The following is a 21,365-nucleotide window of genomic DNA, read 5'->3' as shown; positions in this document are numbered from 1 at the left end:
CAGATGGATAAAATAAAACAACATGAAATTCACAACAAATAAAATTACAAAGAATTTCCTGGGTCTCTAGAGATCCCCCTCCAAGTCACGTGCCAATGGTCACTGTGAAGTTTCAGACGGCCGTGGTGTTGAGCAGGAAGTTCTAGGACCTACACATTGGTTATGACATAAGATACTCTCCTAGCCCTATCAAAGCCTCGTAAGAGTTTTCTGGCACTAATACTTTCTTCTGTTGAAATCAGATCAAAACAGGCTCCTGGAAACTAGTAGCAAACCCGCAAAAGAGATGAGTCAGATATACAATTTCACTCTGTTCTCTTCAACAATCATCTGTGTGGGCTAGCCTAGTGCAACCCCCATGAAGTCAATAGGGGTATAGCTACTAGGGCTGTCTGGTGTTTGGTTTTTGACCAGAACACCCGGTAGAAAAGGGACCCTGGTGGTTCTGGGCAGCACAGATAACCAGACCGTTAAAAGCTCAGTTGGCAGGTCCAGCTCGTAGGAGAAGTTATTTTTATATTTAGTTCTCAAAGTAAGTAGGCAAGCGGTCATACTTACTACTCGCAGGAACTAGTTCCATAGTCCAGGTCTGGCTCCTGTTGCCCAAGGCTATACCTACACTGCAAATGTGGGTGTGAATGTAGTTCATGTTGATGCACCTGTTAATCTAGGTAGCATGACTAAAAAATCACAGTGAGGACATAGCAGCACAGGCTCCAGCTGTACAAGTCCACTTGCCCCCATACTCACAGTGGTAGCCAAAGCTGCCACTTCCTCACTGCTATTTTCAGTGAGCTGGCTAGATTAAAGCAACTGTGGGTATGTCCGCATGAGTTGCAAATTATACCCTAGGTGACAGTATAACCTCAGGTGTGTGAGCTCTACTGTTCCAGCTGGACTGATTATCCCAATGGAGTAAGCCCATCTTAGTTTGGGCTCACTTTTAATCAACACCCAGATCCTGAATCACATTTAGAAGCCAGCAGCAGCTAGCACAAATTATAGAGCCGAAGTGTAATGTGCTCAAGGTGGCTATCAGTACTTTCTGCAGTAGGTGAAGTTTTCATTTGGTTTTTAAGAGGAGCCTCAAGAAGATGGCACTGCAGGTCATGAAGGGTATAAAATGATGGTTTTACCATGAAGGTCCTACATCATGTCTATTTCTGTAACATTTGACTTGCACCCATATAATGTTAAAATCACCCAATCAAATTTCAGTTTGATTTCTAAACATATTAAAATATCCATAGAGAACTTAAAATTGCCCATTTCTTAAGCACTGAAGAATCTGCTAGGAATCCAATGCCATGTGAAGGATCAGGAAGTCTGGAATTGTTCTTGTATCTTGTACTTAGCAGGTCTTTGTTCTGGTGGAGTCAATCAAGTTGGAGTGCATTACCAACAGAGAGAAGGGAAACCTGAACCTCCTTCAATCATCAGCAGTCTTTACAGGGCAGGGTAATACACTGCAAGCCTTCTCCTTATCACAATTATGATCAACTGAATGTCAGTTTCGACAGTTTTATTGGCATGATGAGGTCTACAAGTGCTGCCAAAGTTGACATCAAAACAATCATTTAGGTGGAGTGTTTAATCATTAAAGCTTCAGACTCCCTTTACAATATCATGGGTTTGTATTTCTTTAACTTTTATTGGAGTGTTTCATCACAGTAACATGCAGGCTGAAGTGCTCTGTTTGTATTGCATATAAAATCCCTTGTAAATAAAACAGGAATATATTTATATTTTGAACTTATTCACTGACTTTCATGTGAGGATCTAAAATGATTTTAAAAGATGGGCAACTCTTTTTAATCCGCCATTTTACAGAAAGGGAACTGAGGAACAGAAGAGAAATGACTTGTGCAGGTCCACAGAGGTTCATGGGTTCGGTCAGGAGCAGAACGCAGGTCTCCTGACTCCCAGTTCTATTGCTCTAACCACTTAGAAATGTTGCCTCATGACACAGTGGTGTTTACCAAAAAAAAATAATCTTCTAAACATTATTGTGCATTTGTCTCTAGAAAAGCCCTGAAACAAAACACACTATCATAACTGAATCACATTCGATGTCACAGATCCCTATCCCTATAGTCACAGGCTGTAGCAAATTTGTATCGTAGAATCAATATATTTTTTACAATCAGAGCCTGTGCTGAGTCTCTAATATTAGAGACAGCCTCCATGAAATATTACATTGATTACACTCCAGAAGCTGAGGACAAAATAATAAACCCCCACTGGGAGAACTAGGTTTATTTATTAGAATAAGTGTCTTCAATACAATAAAATCCAAGTTTCATCCCTTAAAACACCATTATAAATACAAAAAAAAAATGCATTTCACCTCCCATCGACCAAGCTGCAATGGCTCGTGCTATACTGAGCCCTGACGAAAGGGGAATGCCAATTGTTTTCCTTCTTATCTTGCTGTATTAAGTACTTGTCTAACTCCTGAGATGGGATTATGATGGGGTCTGAATCATCTCTCCCTAATAAAATCCAATGGAAGATTTTGGCAGCTCTGCTGTTCAGAGAGGGTAAGCTGCAAGGTTAAGAATAATAGCCCTTGTCACTTCATATAGCCTTGCTATTAGAGATCTTTAGTACTGAGGCTGGGCTGTAGGTGTAACCGCTAGGATGCGATGATGTTGCTTCCTGCATCAGCGAGCACAACATTGATTGTAAGCTGTCATCCCTTGTGCATGCTTTGTGGTATTCCAATAGTCTCAAACAGATCACAATGCATCAGGCGAGTATCTCACGTGCTGTATTAACCAACACCACTATAAAATCTTGGTTACCATCCCTTAACACATCTCTAGAACATCCTACCACCACTTCTCTGGTGCGGCAAGCATTCAAAAATCCAGTTGGACAGGTCTTCACATTGGAGCATCAAAGGCTAAATAAAATAATGCAGGGTGCAAATCCTTCACTGGTTGTTTCAGGGCCTTCTGCAGGCCAAGTATCAGTATCTCCCAATGTAGAGTTGCTGGTACTCAGCACATCTCAGGGTCAGGCCAATAGTTTTGTGCATTGATCCTGGTTTCTGTAAATGGCCATAAACAACAATGCCCAGAGAAATGCCCATATAACTAGGGAAACGTTTGCTGCACTAGAGAACAAGAGAGGTAAATTCATCTGTTAACAGGTAGTGCAGGAAAACAAACCAGAAAGCTGTACGTTTCACCGTGTACCCATTGTATTTATAGTTGTAGTGGTAGGGGCTGCTCAGGGTGGGCATGATAGACATTTCCTGGTTGCATGCTACTGTAAATAGGTTCAGAGCATGTGCTCATTCGTCACTTTCACCTGTGCCTTTTCTGAAGTTGCCAGTCTCCACTCACCTGTACTTTGGGGCTTCTCTAAAAAATACCATTCACCAGTTAGACCAGGGCTGTACTGATCCTCACAGACAGCCATGAGAATAGTTACTTTTCCTTCATAGGGAGAAACCTTGATAAGTCCTATGGCATGATTGTCATGGCTGTGGAACTTCATCACAAAGGGGTGTGTGTGAGAGAGAATGAGCGAGCCAGTGCGCGTGCATGCAAGACAGAGAATAGGGACAATATAAAATACTTGGGTCCAATTCTTTTCTCACTCCATATAAGCAGCTACCATTGATTTCAATGGGTACTGCAGCACATCGGTGAATCAGGCCCCTGTGATTAGCAGACCCTTTTGAAAGTGTGGTTGTACAGGTTTCCAGGAGTTTTAGAAGCCTCAGACAGAGCCACATGCTGGCAGTCAATAAGTGCTCTGTGCTTTGTCTCTCACCAACACGCCTCTCTTGGGTGCTTACTAAAGGTTAATGGCAATCATGCCAAGGCAGAAGCAGACTCACAGGGAGCTTGATATGATCAAGTTCTGTCAAATCTTCTTGAGGATAGTTTGTTTTTCAGTGTTCACCTCATTCCCTGGCTGGTCTTGAAGCCTACAGGTGTGATTAGACTGTAAGGGACGGCCTTCCCCACTGATATGCCATCTTGGTTTAGGATTCCCTGGATCCTAGAGGGAGCAAGCTAAGAATGGCTGCCGTATTTAGTACCACTGTGTTGTGGTGCAGCTGCCCTGCCTACCCTTCTACTTGCAGCCAGTGGGCATAAGGGAATTTGGTGATAGTGGGGGGAAGGGCATCTTTTTGATGAATGCACTTCCATTGGGGTTGTGGTGCCATGCCTTGACTCCACCCATCACCACATCCCTTCTGCCCTCTCTGAGCTCACCTCTGCTATATGGTTGCCACATTAGCTAAGCTCTTTGCACTGGATGCAACTGGGTCACCACACTACTCAGCACTATTGTGGATCCCATCCATGCAGTAGCACAACCCTTGTGCCACTGGCAGGATCAAGCCTGTACTGATCTGGGATAGAGACCAACCAGCAAACTGGAGGTGAAAGGCTCTATTTCCCACTACCACTCTCCGAGCCACCCTGCCACCCGAATTACTCACACATTCACTAAGACAGGGGGATTTATTAGGTCCCTCTGACACGTCTAGCAGCACTTCCAACAGCATGATCAGAGAGTGACAGACAGCTGATTTTGAGTCTCCTCAGGAACAATCCTGGCATTAAAAGTTAAAGCTCATGCAGCATTTAGAAACCACATCAATCAGTGAAACCACACCAAAACACATTCGAGACAATTTTACTTCTGATACCAGAGTGCAGGCTCTCTTTACACGATTTTTTTTTTTTTTTAAAAGACGTTTACTTTTGCTATTTTTTAATCACTTCATTTTAAAAAACAGGTTACTCCTGAAAGCCATTTTTTGTAATAAATTTACAAGCCAGCATATTTTTTTTCCTTGTAATCATTCCTTTAAACAAGGCAAACTTATCCGTTCCTGTCCTGAGCAGTCTCATGAACAATGGAAAGGGTATTAAGTAGTTAAATAATAATTAGAAGCTTGGTTCCAAGTACTTCAACAGTGACTTCCTCCTGCCCCAGAGATATTAAGTGAAGGTCCCCAGTACCTATACAGTTTGTGTAATTTCCTTATGGTATTTATGTCCCTTGAGTAAGTGGCAAGTCAGTCTTTCTCGTAAGGTATAAGACTTGGTAAGTCTTGCAGGAAATGCTGGAAATCCAACTCATGCCTTATAAAAGAGGCTTTAAAGAATATGCTTTGCCTTTAAAAAAAATCTAGTAAATTTCATTGCAACAATCACAGCTGTTGTCTCTTTTGCCCACTGTTCACAAGCTGCAAGAATGCACAGCACATTGACCACCATGTAGCCACCTACAGATTGAATAAAATTTCAGTTTTATATTGTTCGATTGCTCAGATAAAGAAGGGACCTGAGTAATCCTTAGGGGCAGCCTTGCCATGCAAAGAAGAAGAGCTCTGATTTATTACTATTATACCACAGAACCATGGACACCGTCTCTTCAAAGCAGTCAGGGGCAGAAAGCAGTATGTGATGGTGGTTGTATTTTTTTTTTTCCACAATGCCATAAATTAGTAACTTAGATTTTGTCATTCAAATATAAACAAACACTTAAAAAAAAAAAAAAAAGGAAGAGCGAGACTCAGTCATAACATGCAAGAGATTAAAACAGAACAATTAAAAATGACCAAAGCAAAACACAGGAAATGCAGATGAAAAGCCCAGATTCATTTTGGTTTGCAATAGATGCATTTTGGAAGCATTATTTATAAAGGTATGTCATATACCAACAAAGGCACCACAGTATCTACAGAGCCAAATCCTTAAGAGTTTCTGTGGGATGTGAAGAAGGAAGGTAGCAGCCTTGATTAGAGTGTACAGTTGATCCCTCTCTCCTACCTTCCCCTCCCCGCCAATCTTAAACCTGTCCACTGCAAATCTGATCTTTCCATTTTATGTTTGCTTTTGCTGCCTCCACGGCGGGGGTGGGGAGAAGAGAAATGTAGGAGAAAAAAGGCAAATTTAAAAAAATAACATTGGCAAGGGCAACATCATTCTGCAAGTGGAGTATCTCAAATGATACTAAAAGAACCCTGGAATTGCTTAATTAGAAACAAAACACACACACACCTTCTTTTCTGACCTTAATTGCATTTTTAAATACCACACTACAGTAATAACCTCAATTTAAACCAGCAGACGTCTAGAACCAAACAACACTAGGAACCACCAAAGAGTACTGGATGTAATAAAAGCATCAGAAATCCAAGCCAGCTATTAAAGGGATCATTACATCTGTTAGCTCTCAACTCTTTAAAAAAAATAAATAAACAAAACCATGATACCAGTACCTACTGGGTTTGCCAACCCATTGCTTTAAGGTGAGTGGGAGGTAGGGGATATTGGAATCTGTTTGCATGCCTCTACACATTATCTGCAGAGGAATAATTAAACAAATGAACAGGGAGGAGGGAAAAGAAAAGAAACATTTTAAAACTTGTGTTTACTAATATTCTGTACATGAGATTCCTAAAGAATAACTTGTCCTCCTAGTTAACCTTGTCCTGGAATATATACAGGTTATTTGTTGCAGCCACTGCAATGATATTTTCTGAAGGATGCCAAGCTGTATGCAAGATCTTTTTGCTGAAGTCCAGACTGTCCACACTAATTTCATCTTTCCTCCGTTTGCCCCCAACACACACTTTGCGGGGCTTGAGTATGGCCCGAGGTTTGCTGTTTTCCCTAGAGGCCTCCAGGGTTACGTCACGCTTGGTGTTGCGGTCAAACATTCTGAAGAAATTGTTGTAGGAGCCAGTCATTATGACACTGTGAAGCAAGTGGAAAGAACAGATGAGAGTTAATTATGCCATACGAGGATGGCACAGCAGTTAGCGTTTAGGGCCCCTCAAGCTTCTATGTCTTACTCTCCGTTCCCATCTTGAGGCATCAGATCAGATTCACTATCCTTCTGGATAATAAGGACATGATGAGAGACAATGTCACTCCTGAATTAGCCATAGTGGTTTGAGAGAGATTGACCTCAAGATGGCGGCCTTGCTCCTTCCTCAAGGGGTAGGAATGACTTTGGTAACTTTCCTTTGAGTTTTTAATTTTTTTTCCCATGCCTCTATATTTATTGGGCTTGGATGAGTGAGAAGTCCATCGATAAAGGCTATTCTTGCAGGACTTCCAACCAGCCAGTATCAGCAAGTTCTGGAGAACTCCATTCCTTTTATCAGACCAAAGATCTTTGGATGTATTTAAATAAGCCCATACATCTCATCAAGTCTTTTCTCAGTACATATTCAAGGAGAATTCCCATGGAAGTCAGTGAGTTCTTCTGGAGTACAGACTGAATAAGAATCTCATAGTTCAACACGAGTTTTTTCTGACCTGTACTCGAACTTCACCCATCATTAAAGGCAAAAAAACACCACCTTTTAAACTACTGATGGGGCTAGGAGGCATTATTTGGAACCAGATTAGATATGGGATTTGGGCTCAAGGCCCATTTAATCCTGGGTTTATGTTCTGAGGGTGCTGAATTTGCATAAAATTTTGGCCCACAATTGCAGAAATCGTACAAGATCAGGTAATCCTACTTGATTCCTGCCACCTTGAATGGTGTGACTAATGCAAGAATTTCTGCAATTTTGGGCCAAACTATATCATCATCTTCTTGAGCCAAAACCTCCACATGAACAAGTGGTCTCCTGAGATTTCAACCACATCCAAACCAGGACCAGAAAGTTTGGATGATGTGGTACCAAAACTTCAGGCATAGATTCAGATAGAATGATTTGCATCTGACAGCACTGCCCAACCCCAATAATGACTGAAATTTGGAGGAGTCTGAACATGTGGTTCTGGGTTAGGCCAATCTGTTTCTATCCATATATTTATTAAAAGAACTCCAAACTGTGCACCAAACATTCATGTCACCCACAAAGTGGTCAGAGAAAGAACTACAGAGCAGAAGGGAGAGAAGAGCCAATAGTATTATGGACATACTGGTTGTGGTTAAGATTGCGTTACATTTTGCACTTAATACAGGAATTCAAATTCTCTGCCATGTAAGAAAAATAAAGCATACCCTCCACTAACAGCACCTTTTGAGTGCAGAACGAATAATACAATGGGTGGTTTGGGGAACCGTCAGAGAAAAATCCCCTCTTATAATTCATGATGATGCATCTCACCTGTCAGACCCATTCCACACACATTCAAATTTATCGAAGATGCAGTCATTCTCATAGAGCGAGCACAGCTTGCTTCGGAGGTAATCGTGTACCTAACAGCAAAGACACAAGGCAGTGGGATGAAAACAAGACCGTGCTTTGTGGAAGTTCTGCTAGAGCCTGAAGTCATAGAGTCATAGATTTTAAGGTCAGAAGGGACCATCGTGATTGTCTAGTCTGACCTTCTGCACAATGCAGACCACAGAATCTCACCCACCCACTCCTTCAATGAACCCCATACCTATGTCTGAGCTACTGAAGTCCTCAAATCATGGCTTAAAGACTTCAAGGTGCAGAGAATCTTCCAGCAAGTGACCCGTGCCCCACGCTGGAGAGGAAGGGAAAAAAACCCAGGGCCTCTGCCAATCTGCTCTGGAGGAAAATTCCTTCCCGACCCCAAATATGGTAATCAGCTAAACCCTGAGCATGTGGGCAAGACTCACCTGCCAGACACCCAGGAAAGAATTCTCTGTAGTAACTCAGATCCCATCCCATCTAAGATCCCATCACAGGCCATTGGGCACATGTACCTCTAATAATCAAAGATCCAAAACGCATCAAAAAGCATAGCCAGTTCATCAGCATTGCACCTTCAACATCTACTCACTGCTTGTTAGTTCTGCATTTCACCTATATAGTCCAGTGCCTTACAAATGTGAGGTTTGTTCCTGCTGTAGTACTTAATATATCCTCAAACAAAGGCACTGATGGATATATTGACTGGTTCACTGTGTTCTCTAAATGGAGTTGGAGGGAGTGTTTAAGTGTGTTCAGTTTTATATGCACTTTCAATGTTTTTACAGTCTAGCCTATGAAAAATGAATGTTACCATTTCAAAGATGGCTCAAGTCCCTAGGGGGCTGAAGTACAGTGAAGGTCTGTGTTAAGGGACTCAGCATTGGAATGGTATCTGGTGCTGCAGGTCTGAATTAAGGAAGGTCTGCTGGGGCACTCTGCACAACACCTGTCCAAAATATGCCTGAAAATCAATTTCTCACCTTCACCAAATTAGTTTCACCAATCCATCCAAAATCATAAAAGGAAAAAAAAAATCAAGGTTATAATTTATCAAGTCACTCAAGCTCATATTTTATAGATATGCTCCCATTGAAATCATAGGCAAAACTTCTGTGGGAGCAGGGGCCGGTTCTTATACTTTGTATGTTTACCCTAATCCTTTCTATCATGAACTTGTGCACCCATCACTGAAAGGTGAAATCTGGTCCTTTCCCATTTATTCCAAAACCGTACAACTGTTCCTATTTAGTTTTAAATGTCTCTTGCCCATCAGCCTTGAAGATGAAATACCTGGTATGTCTCAATAGGCCTGTTCTCCATGTTCAGGTCCCATACTTTGATGGTGAGATAGTCCCTGGTCATGATATACCTTCCACTGTGACTGAATTTAACATCAGAAATTGAGGAGATGATCTCAGAAAAAAATGATCTGTTACTTGGGTCTTCAGGCTCTTCAAAAACTGCAGAACAAAAGAAAAACAGCAACATAAAACATGCTGTAAGCTGAATCAATATGATCTTAGAGGAAGACTGTTCATGCAACACTGGGGCCTCAAATCAGGAAAGCATGTAAGCATGTGATTAACTTAAGTGCTTTCCTGAATCAGGGCCTGGGCTAACAAGGCCAGTTGGAATGATCTAATGTGTCTGTCTGGACAGTATTTAGTGGCAAATCAGTGACTGTACCTGTATAGAAAGGACTGTAACAAAAGGATAGGAACATAGGAATTGCCATTCTACATCAGACCTGAGGTTCATCTAACCCAGTAAACTGTCTGTGACAGTGGCCAGCACCTGGCGCCTCAGAGGGAGGTGCGAGAAATCCCATAATGGACATTTATTTAATTAACCAGCCCACAGGGTAAGTTTCTTCTGATATCGGTATCTGAATATGCAACATTAAAATATCGAGAGAAAGAAGGGAAATCTGAGCCAAACTCAGTTTTGCCCCTACTTTTTCCTAAGAACGCTTCAGCATTTGAGCCGGATCCTTCATGGTGCTGGGGACCCTAAACTCACATTGATGTTGGTGTCAGTGCAACACTAAAACCTTGCACATTTGGCTCTTTGAGGTGAAACTTAATTTTTTTCCCTTGAGTTCTGCCTCTTTACATCAAGATAAGGAAAAGCTGGCGTTGGTGTTCTGAGATCTTAGAGAGACATTTTCAGCACAAAGGTCTAGCACCAAAATGCAATGACCAGTGAGACTGTCATGCTTTCTCACCATTTAATTTTGTCTGACAGTTTTAAACTATTTAGTTGCATTTCATCATTCATGTGTAAGGCACCCTACAGTGCTGTTCGGAGAGAGTCATTATAAATCATGCACTATAAAATATTAATTTCCTAAATTAAAATGCAGCATTACAAAATGAGGCATCACTTTGACTGCACAGCTGGAAGGAATCCAAAAGGTGGAGAACACCAGAATTACAGGGCCAAAACTGGCTCTGCTATAAGCAGATGCAACTCGATTGGAGTCAGTGGAATTGGATCCCCGTTTATACTGGATCTGGATTTGACATAAAGTAGAAAAAATGCCCATATTTGAAGGATTTTAACCTGCATCGTTGAAGCTACTTCACCTTTAATAAGTGCAATGAGCAAGAAGGACCATAGGAGATCAATGTATCAACAATGCAACACTAACTCAAAAACATAAAGCCTTACACACCATTCCTGCTTGCTGAAAATCAAAGTGATAAGCGACTGGAAGTCAATGTAAAATTTCACAGCTACTGCAAAAATACAAATTAATCTTGTTACCTCCCTGAATACATCACAATTTGAGCAGTTTACAAAGACGACCAATGAAGTTCAGCAACTTGGGGCCCATTTATAAAATTAAATTTCTAATTGTCATCAGCAGAACACATGTCTCAAAACCACCTGAACTAGTGGTCCTCATCACATATGGACTCTTGTTGGTGACATCAACAGAGGCTGAGGACTGAGTGGGCCATCTATCAGGTCTGATCTATCTCTACAGATGGTCACTACAGGTTAGAGTTGAGGCAGGGTGTCATGGTGCAAGTTTGTATTGCTGTTGCACGGGCTACCCTTGTGCCGTGGTTGAAGAGAAGACTCCAGTCTCCATCCAGTCCCTTTCACTAGCATTGAATTTTTTTTTTTTTTTTTTTTTTTTTTTATAAAAACCCCTCCACTGCTGTTCCATTGACGGCTGGGCTAACATTCAAACCCACTTTCGGTCTAGAAAATAAGTGGCTTAGCCTGGCTGTTTCATGTACCACAAAAAGTGCTGCCAGAGACTGACTTTCAGAAGACCATACTGAGTGCAAACATTTGTTCAATGTTATTATCCCCTATCTGAGTGCTGGGCTGCGAGCTCCTGAGTTCTGGAGTAGGATGGGGGAGGAGGGGGGCGGGGCGGGGAAATCACCTGAAGTGCCAGAATAAATGATCTCTCTACAAATCAGAAATGGTGTAGCTCACAAGAGGATCCAAGTTGGGCTCCTTTAATCGCCAGCAGGAATTCTGCTGACCTGCAGGTTTTTAAAAATAAATAAATAAAAAACCAACACCCAAACAACAACAGAAAATAAAAGCTCTGAGCTGGTCTGCAGAGAGCTCATGTCTTTGGTGTAATAATTACGGGTTTGCTCGCATCAGGTGGGCTGACTTCATGAGGCTTTCTTTAATAGCGGCATCATTTCTATTCAGTGTGTACATACGTGTATGAGCTTGTGTCAAGACTGGAAGTGTTAAATCTATAGCACACAAGCAAGAGGAATTATTGCTGATGCTGTACAACTGGGAAAGGTCAAAAACTACAAACAGCAACAACGAAAAAGACCTGGAATATCTGAAGAATACTATGAATGAATGGGAAATACCAGCAAGAACAAGACAATGGTGATGTTAAAAAAAAGGCAAAATTTTTATACATTTCACCAGGAACTGAATATTCCGCAGGCTATTGTTCTTGGGAGTCAGATTCCCCCTCGCCTGAATGTCAAAATCTACTTCACTGCTTTTCCCCATGCTCTTTTTGTACAGGTTGTTATTGTTATTATTCCATTTGCCTTTTTTACTGCTTTTTAACCCCAATCTTCAACAGCCATTGTGTATGCTGTGCCAACCTTGCCCTCATTCCAGAGGTCTGAACTCAGATGAAAAGCTGCTGCCAGGGGGAAAAGTGCGCTTCAGAGCAGCCCAAGGAAGTGACAGGCATCTGCTTCTCCTGAATGCCCTGATGAGGGTCCCAAAAAATGGGGGCCTCAAAAGCAGGGAGGACCGTTACTTTCACAGATGTCTCCATCACCTTCCACCATGGGGCACATCCATGCTGAAGAATGAGGAAATGTGCAAGTGGGGCAAAGGAAGTGTCCAGTCATGTCTACAAAAGAGGCCATAATTTCCAAATGTCTTGATTCAAGTATGGGCCAAATTCTTTTATGTAAAAGAAGTCCCTATGTCTGCAACATTGAGACCCTGTCACTTCTCAGATAGGCTGGAAAACCAGAACTGTAAGAAGCAGGAAAGGATTTAGAGATGGGCCTGAATGAAAATTCTGGAGCCAAAAGACCCCTGAACTCTGGATCTTTGCTGAAATTCAGCCGATGTCCAGTAAGATCCTATTGCAAGGCAGCTTCAAACCCACTACTTGGACTGAGGTTTACTCATCAATAAATAAGATCAGCACCAACAGAGGGCTTTGTTATGCTCTTTTCTCCATTTAAACTTTAAGCACAATAAATAACCAATGCTGACTGGAAATGTAGAAGTCTATGAATCCCATGGTTACCAGAGACCACAGGAGGCCTCGCCACTCAGCACAGCCTCACAGTTTCTGATTCCATGCTGCCACAACAGTTAGCTTCCTTGGCGATTCCATTGGCAACTACTAATTCAAGCCTGTCCCAGCATATTTGGTGCAATGTCACCCCTCAGTGCAGATGTAACAAGGAGTCCCATTGGAGACAACTGATTTCCATCAGGTAAAAGATTTCATCACAGCAAGTAAAGACAGAGAGGCAATATCTGGAAATGTTAAACATTTTCTGTGCTGTGAAAAGAAGCCAGGATGGTGAAAGAGGCTGTTCCTTTTAAATAGACAGGACAGATGCAGGGAAGGGAAAGGACTGGAACGCACAGGCACAGTGAACACCGTGATGGGAGCAAATCGCATGTTTCTTCCATGATTGTTTGGAGAAGGGAGAGGAGAGTTAGTTAGGAGGGCATGTGAAGGCCATAGGGCAGGGAGAAGGAGGCAAGAGGGACAGGTGTGGAGTGAAACTTGGTGGAAGAGGAGGGGGACGGTTGACCCAAACAGCCAATCATGACGGTACGGAAAGTCCAGTCAAAACTGTTTCTCCTCCTCTGGAGATTCTGCACAAGGGGCTAGTTAATTGTTTCCTTGAGGTCTTGTTGGCCTATTATTCTGTGCAACAGGAGCTCATTCTATATTATGTAGAGGGATTGGGAAAGGTTCACAGCTCAGGAGAGAAATACTGATTGCTCACAGTATAATGCTGAAATAGCTAAGGGACCTCAATTCATGTTAAAAGTCAAGGAAAAGGACGGCTCTCAGGCCCAGACTTTAAAGGTATTTAGGCTCCTAAAAATGCAGGTAGGTGCCTAGTGGGATTTTCAAAAGCACCTAAGTGCTGATTTACATGCCTTAATACATATAAGAAATACATTAGAGTGACACGGGTTCAATACTGCACTCTCTAACTGCCAGCTGGAGAGGGCTGCTTAAGGCCCGGTCAGCGATCAGCTCAGCTCTCGTTTGAGCTGCATCTAAGGCACTGCCCATGTGAAACATTGTCTAAATGGGAAATACTGCTGGACGATTCCCTCCTTGGGGAAAATGATTGGGTGAGTCTCTATGGAGAAATTGTCAGATGCATCTCTTCATGGGAGTGCGCTGCCTCTCCACGGGAAAACTGTTGCCTTGTGTCTCTCCAAAGGAAAATTGTCACCTGCTTTGCTCTACAGGAAAATTGCCAGTTTTGTCCCATTATGGTGGAAATTGTCAATCATGTCTCTATATGAGGGGAAAATATCAGTTGTCTCTCTGTAGGGCAGAAATATCAGCCTAGGAGACAGTAACAAATCTCCATACAATTTCCCATCCCTTAATACACTTCCTAGAAGGCTGAGGCCATACATTGTTCTCACTGTGCCTTTTCTACTTGGCATCCAGCTTTCGCAGTATTTCAGCCAAATACTGCGAAAGCTGGATCCCAAGTAGAAAAGGCACAGTGAGATGCCACAGTCCAGCTTTTGTAACACCATCAGCACTGCATAAGATGTATGAGTTATCCACCATGCACAGACCAGTCAAGGAGAGTCTGACTGGAAAGGAAATGCAGACAAAGCACATAATTGCTCGATGAAGTCTGGGTAATCATAGAAACATAGAAGATTAGGGACTGAAGAGACCTCAGGAGGTCATATAGTCCAACCTCCTGCTCAAAGCAGGACCAACCCCAACTAAATCATCCCAGCCAGGACTTTGTCTTATAGGGCCATATAGTCTCCTACACGGGCTACTCACAGTTTCCTTTGCACTCTTCCCTTGAGGGGCTCATGGGTGCCCTACCACTCATTCACACAGAAATACTATCCTAGTGCTCCCAGCGGCTCCCTGGTGATCCATATGTTACTTGTGGGCCTGTGCGCCAATCCCCTCTTATTCCTTGGCGGAAGAGACTCTGAAGAGTTTCTCTCCCAAGCCCAAGGATCTTTCATCCTGCTAATGGTAAAACTTCCCTAGAGTAAAGAGTTCATTTTATCAGTCTGGGATGCTGATAAGTTTAACTAGTCTACCTCTCTGTATTAGCCCCTGTGGGAATGCATGGATGAGATGCTGCTGATTGTAGCAAAGACAGCATGAAGAATGGGTAGGACCTTTATTGGGAGGGAAGAAGTCATGAAGAGAGGACAGGGTTCAGTCTGTGAAGGCTTTAAGAGCACTAATGCTGGAAATGTAAGAGCTGATGCACACTGTGAAAAACCTGGACAAACCCTCAACAGAAAGCCTCATACAAAGAGGAAAATGATACAAAGCAGATATTGATCCCTTTGATCCTGGTACTGTAGGGCAAGTGCCTACAAGCCATCATGCATCCCACCAGGTGATCATGAGAGGTCTGATCAGAGTTAATGCATTCATTCCATGGTGCGCTTGCTATGTTGAGAATATTTTAACTCCACCATCAGAGGTATTTTGACAGGTAAACATTCATATAGAGTCTGAGGCCATTAAAAGTGGAAAAGTGAAGAAGGGAGGCCAGGTGGATTTCTCCACCCTTTCTAGCTGAGAACATTTCAGGAGGGATGGAAATAGATGGATATACACGCATGTGCGTGTGTACACACACGCACACACTCACCATTGAAATAAACTTCTCTCTTCTTCCACTGCCAGTGCACTAGGCATTCCAGTCACCAGTTGTATTGGATGTGGCAAGGAGTTATTCACTCAAATGACTGGGACCTCTGCACTATCCTTAGTTTCAAAGTATCCACAGTTTGATAAACTGGTTCAATCTCTCCTGCTTTCTCTCCTCTCCCGCCCTTCACTTCTCTCTCTCTCATGTTAACAATTTAAAGTCATACTGCAGAGACGATGACCAGCTGCATTCAGGACCGGCGCTAGGGGTTTTAGCGCCCTAGGCGCACGGCAATTTCGCCGCCCCAGGGACGGTTGTGCCTGCGGAGGGTCTGCTGGTCCGCGGCTCCAGTGGAGCTGCCGCAGTGGTGCCTGCGGGAGGTCCACCGGAGCCGCGGGAGCAGCGGACCGTCCGCAGGCACGACTGCGGCAGCTCCACTGGAGCTGCGGACCAGTGGACCCTCCGCAGGCATGACTGTGACAGCTTCACTAGAGCCGCCTGCCGCCCCCTCTGGCAAAATGCTGCCCACCAATAATCCTGGCGCCCTAGGCGATAGCCGAGGCCGCCTAAATGGAAGTGCCAGCTCTGGCTGCATTAAGCAATCTGCTAGGGGAAAGGACTTTGAGGCAATCAAACTGAATCCTACTTGAGTGGGCAAATCATATAATATAGTTATTACCCACTGAGCTTTCCAAATGGCAATATTGAGAGTGTCTCTTGCTAAACAGCATAGTGGGGTTTAATTGGCAGTTATGTTTAAACACAGGTCTATATTCAGCTGGGTTTGAAACAGCAAGGTTATCCACAATGGGATGGTTAAAGGTAACCGCAGGATAGCACGCAGGGTGTCATCCTTGCAAGGTCCTCCATTAATGCTCTTGCTACAATGTACAATTAAGGCTAAGATTTAGCCTTATAATAATTAAGGCTAAGATTTAGCCACGAGTATTTTTTAGTAAAAGTCATGGACAGGTCACAGGCAGTAAACAAAAATTCACAGCCCATGATCAGTCCATGACTTGTACTATATACCCCTGACTAAATCTTGGTCTGGAGGGGGAGCTCTGGTGACACTGTGGGCTCATTGGGGAGGGGGGCAGCCCAGGGGTGCCACTCATGCTCTGGGGTGGCCTAGGGACTCTGTTGGTGCAGGGGTTGGCAGCGCACTGACTGGGACCGCTGCTGGTGTTGGGGGGGAGGGGAGAAAGTGGCGCATGGCTTAGGACCACCATGGGGGGGGGGACGCGGCCCAGGACCTTCACTGGTGCTGAGGGGGGCAGCGTGCAGCCTGAGACTGTCGCTACTGCTCAGAGGGAAGGCGGCGGCTGCCGGGGGGGGTGGTGGGGGGGAGGCATGTCCTGAGATCACCCCTGCTGCATGGAGGAGGTGAAAGGTGGCACAGAATCTGTGACTTCTGTGCCAAACTTGAAGCCTTAATTATAATTTACATTGCAGTAGCACCCTAAATGTGCTAGGCATTGTATACACACACAGGGAGACACAATGAGGTCTTATTTTCCTCTCACACCATTATAACTCCATTGACTTTATGTGAGTTACTCCTGGCTCGCCCCAATGTAAGTGTGAGGAAAATCAGGGAGTAGGATAGAGGCTGTGAGACCTGGTAGTACTTGCTGCAAACAGCTGGAATCAGGAGAGCCTTGTGTTCTCATATGAATAATCCACTCACTGTTTGGCCTCAGGCAAATAATTTGAATCTCAGTCAGCTCACCTGTAAAGCTAGGGAATATACATGACCCCAGTGAAAACCAGATGCCACAGCAGAGCAGAGTTTTCATGGACAAATTATCCCTCTGCTCCTCCGCTTTCTTCATAAACAAAGCCAAACTTCAGTCAAAGCACAAAATTCAACACAAAGATAATACAGACAGCATTAACATAATACATAGGGGACTAATTCTCCTTTATCCTGGAAAATAAACTTTACAGTCTGGTCCAGCCCTGAAATAGGCATGTGAGACCCAGGTATGTCTTGGCCACAGAACTAGACAGCAGGAACTCCTGAATGCTGACCCCAGTTGACCATGGACAAGACACTTAACCTTTCTACCTCACTTTCCTGCTCCACAAGACAGGCATAACACCACTTACTTCTTTCTTTCTCTCCCTCTCCTTCCCCTCCTCCCCTCATGAGGCAGAGAGAGGAGGGAGAGACAGAGAAAGAAGATTAATAAGGTAATTTTGGCAACATACTTGGAGGGAGAAATGCACCAGTGCTAATTATGATTGCAATATGTAGTTAACCAGGACCAAGTGAACCAAATTCATCTGCAACGTAGGGTCACTGAAAGGTGTACAGTTTCAGCCACAGCCCTGAGGGCAGGACAGGGCAGAGCAGGGCCACTTTATCCAAAGGGGAGCTCTCCCCATAGTACACGGGATGGTCAACAAGCACACGCCTCCTTTAGTAAGGTGCAGTCCCTCCCCCCAGATGCCCCGACAGCTCTGCCTAGCACTATGGCGGAGGAGGAGGATTATGGCCTGCCCTTCCCCTACTCTTTTTGGAGTGGTTTGCATCTTTAGAGGCTCTATGAGGGAGCTCAGGAGACTAGCAAGATTATGAAGTTGCAGGGGTAAGAAAAGTGCACCTAGTCCTCTTACCTACCGGCACAGAGATGTGGCCCTTGACCTGTCCTGTACAAACATGGCTACAGGTACAATGCATCACAAATTGCAAATCACAAATGACATTGCCACCTGCAGTGATATGCTGCTCAGAGGGAAATAGTTCTGTTCCACCATATGCAGTAACTGTTCCCAGTACAAGCAATGCGGATTTCTTCACTGATTTACTTTTATGTTTAAAGGAAATGGAGTTTGCTATCTATTCAACATTACCTGGGTTGGGCTCAGACAGGCCTGTGGAAAGGGAAAAGAAGGGCAAGTTCATGGAATGGTGAAAAGCTTCTTTTTTGGCTTTAAGCAGCAATAACAGCACTTCAGCTACCTTCAAGAACCGAGAATGAAACTCCTTCCAGGTGCTATTTGTGATCCTTGCCACAGCCCTGCACCTGCTCAGCCAGGGTACAGCTCTGTATAAATGGTGGACCCACAGAGTGGCATCAAATTCTGATGGGAGTATCAGCTCAGGAACTAATAAGCTTCAGAGTCTTCCTGAAAATCCAGTCACATGACTCCAGTGTGAAAACAGGTGTAATGAATAAAAAAGGTAAATGAGTGATGGAGTTGGCTGGGGGTGGGCAGAGTTAGTTGTGCTTCTTAGATAGAAAAACCCCTTGCAAGATTCCATGTGCTGCAGAGGCAGATACTGGCTGCTGAGCTCAAAGAGAGGATTTCTTGGGAGCTCTTCGGCTCATTCCATGTTACATAACAAATCTATTTTCTCCTTCACTGAGTGGTATTCCATCTCCATCCGTATTTCCTCCCAAAACACAGGGTGGGAAAAATCTATTTAAGTGCTGAACGTTTCTCTGCTTTTAATACAAAAAAATCTTCACTGGCATCTCCTCCATCAATTCTGAGGACAACGCAAAAATCTCAGAGGTAGTAGGAACTATTGCAAATGTAATGCCAGCTGATGGAACCTTTGACATTAGATGGACCGAGATGTAGAGTCCAGAACAGGATAGAGATACACATCCAAACTTCCCCAAGGTTCAGCAGAGTTTGGAACTGGGAACTTTAGTGGACAGAGATGGGGTCAGCTGCAAAGATCATTTCCAACTCCCAGTTCTGAATCTTTATAGATGTTTGGAGGTCTGGTTTTAGTTTGGACCCCATGAGAAATGTAGTGAATGATCACAGACTCTTGGTGAAGGCTTTTACTCAGATCTTTATTAACTTGTTTACTTATAAAACTCAAACAAAAGATTAATGTTACCCAGATCTTCCTGGTGCAGGTCTGTGAAATCTTAAGATCCATTATAGATTATTGTAGGGCAGGTGCTTTCTTTCAGTTGGGAAAAAAATGTAACCAGAAGCACAAGTTACACTTCTGGTCCCCTTGAAAGGAAATGTTATTGGTGATTAGATCAGAAGAACAAGGATCTTGGATTCCATTTCAACTAACTTCCTGGGTAACCTTGGGCAAGTTACTTGACCTCTCTACACATCAGTTTATTGACATACTTACCTACCTCACAGTGGTATTATGAGTCTTAATAATTTTGAAACATCCGGATAGTAGGCTTTATATAAATGTAAGGTAGTGTTCTCTCCTTCATGCACAAAGGCAACTACAAGCTACCTTGCACGGAAAGAGGTAGTGGCTTAACAGAGCTTTGACTACAAAGAGCAAGTATGCTGTAAAAATAGAAACACATATATTAAAGCTGACCCTAGGCAGTGTGTTGCACCCAAATATTTATCAAAAGGTTAATAGATATGACTGGATGTACATTGATATGGTCTGCATTTTGATTACACACAGGCAGTTATTAAATATTTCCTTTAGAGAATTCATATCCAAAAGCCATTGTTGCTTTTTCATTTTGAACTTTGATGAACTGTCAATTCCGACTCTCACATCTGTTGAGCTGCAATTGACTGAAGACTGATGTTTCTGAAGGATAGAGGAAAATCAATATGAAATGTCAAGGGAGAGGTCAAACTGAACTGGTTTTTGCAGTTGGCTTGTATTCTCGCTGAGAACTAAAAGGACATTTCAGCAACTGAACAAAGGAGGGTTTCTGCTGCTGAAAAGCCAAGAAACTGAATTTTGTTTGCTTCTTAATTGTATTAAGAATCTCAGGTGGGAGCTGATCCCACAGGATAGTGAGACAGTGCAAAGAAACAATGGAATTTAGGGAAACCGCTGTTCAAAAACTTAAGCCCTCCACATAGAAATACAGTTTTCTTCCCAATCTGCTTTTTTTTAACCTAACAATATGTTGTAGATATGCGGCTATAATCATGCTATAGCAAGATCAAAAGCATTAGTTTGCACTTTATTTCTCATCACCTCCGGGAGATAAGAGCATGAAATATGCTGAGAAAGTACTGTCTGGATCTAGTTTATTAGGGTTAGGACTCAATGGCACCGAGTCTGTACAATTTGTTCTTGCAATAATCTCATATCTTGGATGCTAGAAATCTCCTGAGATTCTTGTAAGATATAGAACTGGAAAATAGGCCCCCCTCAGAACCAAAACTACAGAGACAGCTGATTCAGATCTAGATTTTCAAAGAGATTTGAATTCCAACTTATGGCCTGTCTCCTATAACAGTTTTGTTGTGCTTTATTAGTCAATGGAAGCACACGTGAGCTTCTCAGGTCACTAAGAATTACAGTACAATATTAGCCTGCTTTACATTGTCTTCCAACAACAATAAACCACAAAACACTTGGTTTTAGATTCAAATAACCCTTTAACCCACATATGTTAGAACAGGGGTCGGCAACCTATGGCACGCGTGCCAAAGACGGCACGCGAGCCAATTTTTAATGGCACGCTGGAGCCTGCCAGGACTCCAGCATGCCACTAAAAATCCTGCCCAGCCTGGCGTGCTCTCCTCTGCTCTCCACTTCCCCCACAGGGGCAGAGGGCAGAAGCATAGCCGTGCGCACGGGGTGGGCAAATGGCTCCACTCTCCCGGCATGGCAAGCTGCGGGGTCCACGCTCCCAGGCCGGAACGCGGGGCCGAGTGCAGCAAGCTGCCAGCCCCTCCCCTGGAGCCCTGCCGCCACGCGCAGCGCTCTGGGGGTAGAGGCTGCGAGTTCCTGTGGGGCAGCGTTTGGCTCCGCGGGGAGGCAGACACGCTCCCCACTCAACCGGAGGGGCGGGGCTTGTGCTCCCGCGGAGCAGCGTATCTAGCTCTGTGTGGAGCCTCATGGTAAGGGGCCCAGGGCTGGGGGGTTGGAT

At 43.7% G+C, this 21,365-nt stretch overlaps 1 protein-coding gene across 3 annotated transcripts in view; it reads right to left on the bottom strand.

The window, feature by feature from the left end:
• Positions 1–4,643: 4,643 nt before the first annotated feature.
• Positions 4,644–21,365, bottom strand: part of PPP2R2B (protein phosphatase 2 regulatory subunit Bbeta) — a 291,114-nt gene continuing 274,392 nt past the window's right edge. For all 3 annotated transcript variants that reach the window (XM_032801480.2, XM_032801482.2, XM_032801483.2), the window contains 3 exons: positions 9,452–9,621; positions 8,105–8,196; positions 4,644–6,731 (listed from right to left, as the gene is read on the bottom strand). In XM_032801480.2, the coding sequence (XP_032657371.1) occupies positions 6,452–6,731; positions 8,105–8,196; positions 9,452–9,621 (542 nt within the window). In that variant the 3' untranslated portion in view covers positions 4,644–6,451. The remainder of the gene's footprint in view (positions 6,732–8,104; positions 8,197–9,451; positions 9,622–21,365) is intronic.

This window comes from Chelonoidis abingdonii, chromosome 7, assembly GCF_003597395.2.
Source record: "Chelonoidis abingdonii isolate Lonesome George chromosome 7, CheloAbing_2.0, whole genome shotgun sequence".
Classification (NCBI taxonomy): domain Eukaryota; kingdom Metazoa; phylum Chordata; order Testudines; family Testudinidae; genus Chelonoidis; species Chelonoidis abingdonii.
The sequence above is the reverse complement of the archived record's forward strand: the minus strand, read 5'-3'. Positions and strand labels throughout refer to the sequence as shown.